The sequence below is a fragment of the Sapajus apella genome, unplaced genomic scaffold (assembly GCF_009761245.1).
Source record: "Sapajus apella isolate SASKATOON/1434 unplaced genomic scaffold, GSC_monkey_1.0 scaffold14, whole genome shotgun sequence".
NCBI classification, from domain to species: Eukaryota; Metazoa; Chordata; class Mammalia; order Primates; family Cebidae; genus Sapajus; species Sapajus apella.
In genome coordinates, this window is record NW_022436954.1 from 5,979,760 (window position 1) to 5,985,982 (window position 6,223).

General features: G+C 54.1%; 1 protein-coding gene across 1 annotated transcript; it reads right to left on the reverse strand.

Annotated features, from left to right (window-relative positions):
• Positions 1–4,142, reverse strand: SPDYC (speedy/RINGO cell cycle regulator family member C). The gene is made up of 8 exons (XM_032282450.1): positions 4,010–4,142; positions 3,585–3,666; positions 2,221–2,393; positions 1,410–1,468; positions 1,043–1,128; positions 769–940; positions 360–690; positions 1–182 (listed from the first exon to the last, which is right to left on the reverse strand). Exons 1-8 carry the CDS (start codon positions 4,140–4,142, stop codon positions 148–150), a joined length of 1,071 nt encoding a protein of 356 aa, XP_032138341.1. The 3' UTR covers positions 1–147.
• Between the last annotated feature and the right edge of the window lie 2,081 nt (positions 4,143–6,223).

Consider the following 6,223-nt stretch of genomic DNA (forward strand, 5'->3'; position numbering starts at 1 on the left):
TGTCTTGTGGACATGAATTTATTAGAGGGGACCAGGACCAGCGTGGGTAAAGCTGCAGGCTGGGAGGAAGGGGCAGGGGTTGGAGCACGGCTGATGGTGTGTGGGTCAGTGGGCCAGTAGGCATGCCATTCTTCACCCTACAGAGCTTCAGTGCCCAAGGCGTGGCAGAAGCTTTGGAAAAACTGGGGAGAGGAGAGAGTGAGGCTCAGAGAGGAAAGCTGCCAAGCTCACACAGCAGGGGCAGCAGCACTGCGATCCCAGGCCCACGGCCCTCCCTCTCATCCTGTTGGTCCTCCCTCCTGCCTCCCAAGCTCCCACCCCCAGATCGAAGCTCCTGTCCTGCCCCATCCTGTACTCACTGCGGAGGCAGTAGGTGTCAGTTTCCAGTTGCATCTGGGAGGGTAAGACAAGGAGAAAGTCCCCGCCCCAGGCGTTTTTGAATGCTGAGAGAGAATTTTGGGAGGGAAGGCGATGACACTCCGAGGTCAGAGAAGAGCACTTGAATGACACAGGCTTAAGTGGGTGGCAGCTGCGGTGCTGGGTCAAGCCACAGGGAGAACAGTGGGGTGGTGAGAGGCCAGGGCCCCGGGGAAGGCGGAAAGGGACCTGTGGACAGACCCTCTGAACCCCGCCATGGTGGGGGCGCCGGTCCCTAGTCCAAGCCCAGTGGAATGGCTCCTTTGCCATGACCTGGGAGAGGCAGAGTGGACAGTAAGTGGGGTGGGAACCCCAGCCTTTCCCACACCCCAGGCTGCCCCCCAGCCTCACCTCCTCACAGCACTGGCGGCTCACGACAGCCCGGAAACCCATCCGTGCCCACAGCTTATCCCTCTGCTGCAGGAACTTCCCCACTCGTAAACACCAATCTCTTCCCAGGGCCCAAGGAAAAATCTCACATTTGGGCCCCTCCAGGTCCTCCTCCATGTCGTTTGCAAGGTACCTAGCCACAGAAGCACGGGGTCAAGGAGCGGAGGCCACAGCATCACCCCGCCTCATCAGACACCTCCAGCAAATGCCTCTACTCCCTGTCCCTGCCACTCACAGGGCCAAGAACAGGCTGCTGTGGGTGTACTCGCTGAGCTTCAGGTGGGCGCGCTGGAAGTAGACCAGCACCATGGCCAGAAGATACTGCAGAGACAGACGGGGGGGGGGGGGCGGGGGATTGGTTATCCTCTGAGGAGGAGGGGCTTGCACCCAGGTTCATTTGTATCCAAGGAGGTTTTGCTGCAGGGAAAGAAAGTCAGGAAAATAGTGGGGAGGGGTGTGCGAAGATGAGGGGGTAAGGGTGAAAGGTGAGCAGCTGTCCCTACCTGACCAGGGCACTCCATAAAGTGGCGGCATTCAATCCCCACCAACTCAACCTGACCCTCAGGAGACCCCCAGCCTCCAGCCCCACTGTGCTCCCTCACCTTATCTGAAATCCGGAAGCAGGGGTCTTTGGAGAGGAATTCCTGGACAAAACTGTCCTCTGATGGTAGAGAAGAGAGGATGGACGCAGGTTACCACGGCCTCCATGGAGAAGAGTGGCATCAGAAGCTGCAAAGCTCAAGCCACCATTCAACCCTCTTTTTTTTTTTTGAGACGGAGTTTTGCTCTTGTTGCCCAGGCTGGAGTGCGATGGCACGATCTTGGCTCATTGCAACCTCCGCCTCCCTGGTTCAAGCAATTCTCCTGCCTTAGCCTCCCAAGTAGCTGGGACTACAGGCATGTGCCACCACGTCCGGCTAATTTTATAGTTTTAGTAGAGACAGGGTCTCTCCATGTTGGTCAGGCTGGTCTTGAACTTCCAACCTCAGGTGATCCACTCACCTCAGCCTCTCAGAGTGTTGGGATTACAGGTGTGAGCCACTGCACCTGCCTTCTTTCTTTTCTCTCTTTTTCTTTCTCTTTTTTTTTCCCTCTGTCTCTCTCTCTTTCTTTCTTTCTTAATATAAATAGAGATGGGATCTCACTATGTTGATCAGGCTGGTCTTCATATCCTGGCCTCAACTGATCCTCCCATCTCAGCCTCTCAAAGTGTTGGGATTACAGGTGTGAGTCATGGCACCTGGCCCTGAACCCAGTTTCTGAGAGGACCCCCCCCGACCTGCCTAAGCTGGGTCACCTGAGAGGGAGAGGGCAGAGGCCTCAGATGGCTGTACAGGCAGGTGAGACCCCATACTTCACCTCTGCTTTCACACTTGGCCTCACAACCCTCCCGTGCTAGCCCCACAAACTCACCCAGAAGGTTGAGGAAGGCCTGGAGCTCTTTGTGCTGGTGAAAATGGAGGAACCCATTGCCCCCACCTTGCCGGCTGCAGCCCCCCAGCTTTACCTGGGTGGTAGCTACAGGGGAAGTGGTGGGGTCTTGGGAGTCATTCATCTCATAGGAGATGGAGATGGGGCAGGGTGACCTGTAGAGAAAGGAGGCTCAGGATTTACCATGTACCCCTGTGACTCCCACAAATCAAAAGGGTGGTGACAAGGCCCAGGACGGTGGAGGGGTGGGTGCGGAGACTTGGGGGCTCAGAACATAAGGCAGCCAGGCTGCAACAGGAGTGGGGGAGGCCGGAAAAGCAGCAAAGAGTTGTAGGCTGCAGCACTCCCGTCCTCCTCCTGGCACCCCAGGACAGGCAGAGTAACAGCAGCAACAAGCACTGCTGAGGGCTTCCTAAGTGCCTGGAGCTGTGCTTAAGGGCCTTATCTTATTTCATCCTGCTAAGGAGGTACCTTCAACACAGACCCATTTTCAAACGAGGAAACTGAAGGCTGAGGCCTCACAGCCAGTTAAAACTGAAGCCCTTGGCCTCCAAAACCCAAAGAGGTTTTGTTTGTTTGTTTGTTGAGACAGTCTCTCTCTGTCGCCCAGGCTGAAGTGCAGTGGCACAATCTTGGCTCACTGAAACCTCCTCCTCCCCAGTTCAAGCCATTCTCCACCCTCAGCCTCCAGAGTAGCTGGGATTACAGCCATGCCACCATGCCTGGCTAAGTTTTTTTATTTTTGGTAGAGACGGGGTTTCACCGTGTTGGCCGGGCTGGTCTCACACTCCTGACCTCAGGTGATCCGCGCGCCTCGACCTCCCAAAGTGCTGGGATTACAGGCGTGAGCCACTGCGCCTGGCAAAAACAAAACAAGAGTTTAACTGCTTCTTCAGGCCCCAACTCACAACCACCCCGGACCCCTCACCAAAGCAGAATTGAAAGGGCCACTGATCCCTTACACCGAGAGGAAACTGAGGTCCACAGGGAGGAACGAAATTAAAGAAATACCTGGATTTAGAGCAAGTTGAGATGGGGCCACTTCAAACATTTCATGCTCCTGTCCTAAACCCACCCTCATCCCCGAGAAAAGAGACGCCAACCACAGGGCTGAGGAAAAAGTGCCGTCGACCACCCGGGGCCAATTTGGGCCTCTTCTTGTAGACGCCCACAAGCAGAAGCAGCCCAGCCTCCTCCTGCGGAGAGAGCCTTACCCGGCCTCAGGAATTGCCCACAGCATGAAACCCAAGCCGCTCACTGCTTGCGCTTATATACCCTGAGGGCTGCCCGCCCTACGCAGCCTGTCCACCAATCAGGGCCTTCCTGGGGGGCGTGGTTTGGCCTACACCGCCTGCCTCTCTGCCTGTGAATCCAGTCGGCACCCAGCTGCGGCTCCCCAGGGTGAAAGCCTCTCCAAAGCTTCATCAGCTACAAGAGGGGTGAAGGCAGGCCAGCTGGACCCCAAGGCCTGAGACACCATAGGAACGGCAGCGAGCTAGGATCCCCGTTACCCTCTTGACAAATGCAGCGCCAAGGTGCTGAGCCGAGAAATGAGGCCTGGGCTGCGAGGGCCCGGTGGGCGAATTTTGATTCAATGATTGTGCCTTGCTGGGGCAGGGTCTCTGGCTCTCTATGGGTGTCTCTGAATCTCTTGGCCTCCCTGAGTCTCTGAATTTCACTGAGGCTCCCTGGGTCTCTTTTTTCTTTCTTTTTTTTTTTTTTTTTTTTTTTTTTTTACTGTGTGACACAGAACAAGCTGCCTGGGTCTCACACTTGCTCTTAGCCAAAAGGCCGAGAAGCGATAGGCTGCCTGGGTCTCCACGGGCCTCCGAGTTTTTCCGTTTCTTGCCTCTGGTGTCTGGATGTCTCTGGATCTCTGGGTCTCTGGTCTGTCTGTGTTTCATGGTCTCCCCCGGGACCTCCCAGGCTCCCTGAGGCCAGCTGGTCTGCATCAGGCCACCCTGTTTGTGTGTGTGCACGCATGTGAAGATGGCCTCCCTTAGAAACGAAGCAGTGAGCCGGTAGCCTCCATAGCCAGCTCCCAAAACGCCTACTAATGAGGCTGTGACGGAATCAACTCATGTTCCTCACAGCGAGCCCATGAAGTTGATGAGAATGATAAGATGCCTCATTTTATCAACGAACAAACAAATAACACGCAGAGTTTGGGCACTGAGAGGCTGAGTAACTTCCTGCCAGCCACTCCACTGGTAAGTGGAGTAGAGCTCCAGCCTGGCGCCTGGGTGCACATGCCAGGTGGCCTGGCTGTGTGGTCCATGGCTGTTCCTGGACACAGCCTGCACAGAGAAGGTGTCCCATGAAACTGAATGGATCCCCTCGACCAGCTGTGGTTTCAACCTTTCTCCTCTCCTTGCAATAAATAAGGTTCGAGATCAGGAAGGGGTAGCAAAAAGAAGTCTGGGAGTGGGCTGGTCACTCTAGCCTTGGGAGGGCATCCAGGCTCATTTCCTTAAGTGCCAGCCTTGGAGACCTGACACTGATATCCCACACTGGGCACAATAACTTTTTTAGTTTTTTTTTTTTTTTGAGACAGAGTCTTGCTCTGTTGCCCAGGCTGGAATGCAGTGACGCAATCTCAGCTCACTGCAACCTCCGCCTCCCAGGTTCAAGCAAGTCTCTTGCCTCAGCCTCCCAGCTGGCACTTCAGGTGTGTGCCACCATGCCTGGCTAATTTTTTTTTTTTTGAGATGGAGTCGCTGAGCTTGAGTGTGATCTCAGTGTGGTGTGATCTCAGCTGACTGCAATCTCTGCCTCCCAGGTTCCAGCAATCCTGCCTTAGCCTCCTGAGTAGCTGAGCTTACAAGCACCCACCACCATGCCTGGGTAATTTTTCTATTTTTAGCAGAGGTGGGGTTTCACCATGTTGGCCAGGCTAGTCTCAAACTCCTGACCTCAGGTAATCCACCTGCCTGGGCCTTCCAAACTGCTGGGATTACAGGCATGTGCCACCACGCCTTGCTAATTTTTGTTTTGTTTTTGAGATAGTCTTGCTCTGTCACCCAGGCTGTCACCTAGGCTGGAGCGATCTCAGCTCATTGCAACCTCTACCTCCCAGGTTCAAGCAATCCTCCCACCTCAGCCTCCCTAGTAGCTGGAATTATAGGCAAACGCTACCATACCCGGCTGATTTTTATATTTTTATAAGAGACAGAGTTTCACCATATTGGCCAGGCTGATCTCGAACTCCTGACCTCAAGTGATCTGTCCACCTCAGCCTCCCAAAGTGCTGGGGTCACAGGCGTAAGCCACAGCGCCTGGCCCACAGTTTGGCTTTGACTCTGCTGTACATCTTCTGCATCCCAGAACCGTGGCAGGAGAGGGCTCTGGGATATAGAAGACATGAAGCAGAGCATCAAAGCACCTCTTTGATGCTTTCAAAGCTCCAATGTGGTTCTGCCACTGTGCTTTTCCATCTGGTGTCCCCCTGGTAGGGGCAGCCTCTGTTGCCAGGGTTCTGGGACACAGAAGACATGGGCAGAGTCAAAGCCAAACTGTGAGGGGCATGTAATATGAGGAAGAAATAAACTTTTGAAAACCTCTGAGACTGGAGGCTTATTATGTACTGGATCTCTATTTGTTGCTGCACCAAATTACCACAAACCTAGTGGATTAAAACAACACCTATTTATTACTTTACTGTTCTAGAGGTCAGAAGTCCAAAATAGGTATCACTAGGTTCAAATCCAGATGGCAGCAGGGGTTCCTCGCTCTGGGAGTTCTAGGATGCATTTTCTTGCCTTTTCCAGCTTCCAGCGGCTGCTTGCATTCCCAGTTTATGACTTCCTTTTTCCCTCTTCAAAGACAATAACTTGGTGTCTTCAAATCTGTCTGACTCTGACCCCTCTTCTGTCTCTCTCTCTCTCCTCTCTCTCTCTCCCTCCCTCTCCCTCTCCCTCTCTCTCTCTCTCTCTTCCCTCTCCCTCCCTCTCTCTCTCTCTTTCTCTTTCTTTTTTTTTGAGACGGA

Bases quoted from the DNA above. Each gene is read 5' to 3' on its own strand.
- SPDYC (XM_032282450.1), bottom strand. From the start codon at position 4,142: ATGAAACACAGACAGACCAGAGACCCAGAGATCCAGAGACATCCAGAC. The intron at 3,667-4,009 runs GTGAGACCCAGG...CCCCTCTTGTAG, and splicing joins CCTTTTGGCTAAGAGCAAGT to CTGATGAAGCTTTGGAGAGG. The intron at 183-359 runs GTGAGTACAGGA...TCCTCTCCCCAG, and splicing joins TGACACCTACTGCCTCCGCA to TTTTTCCAAAGCTTCTGCCA.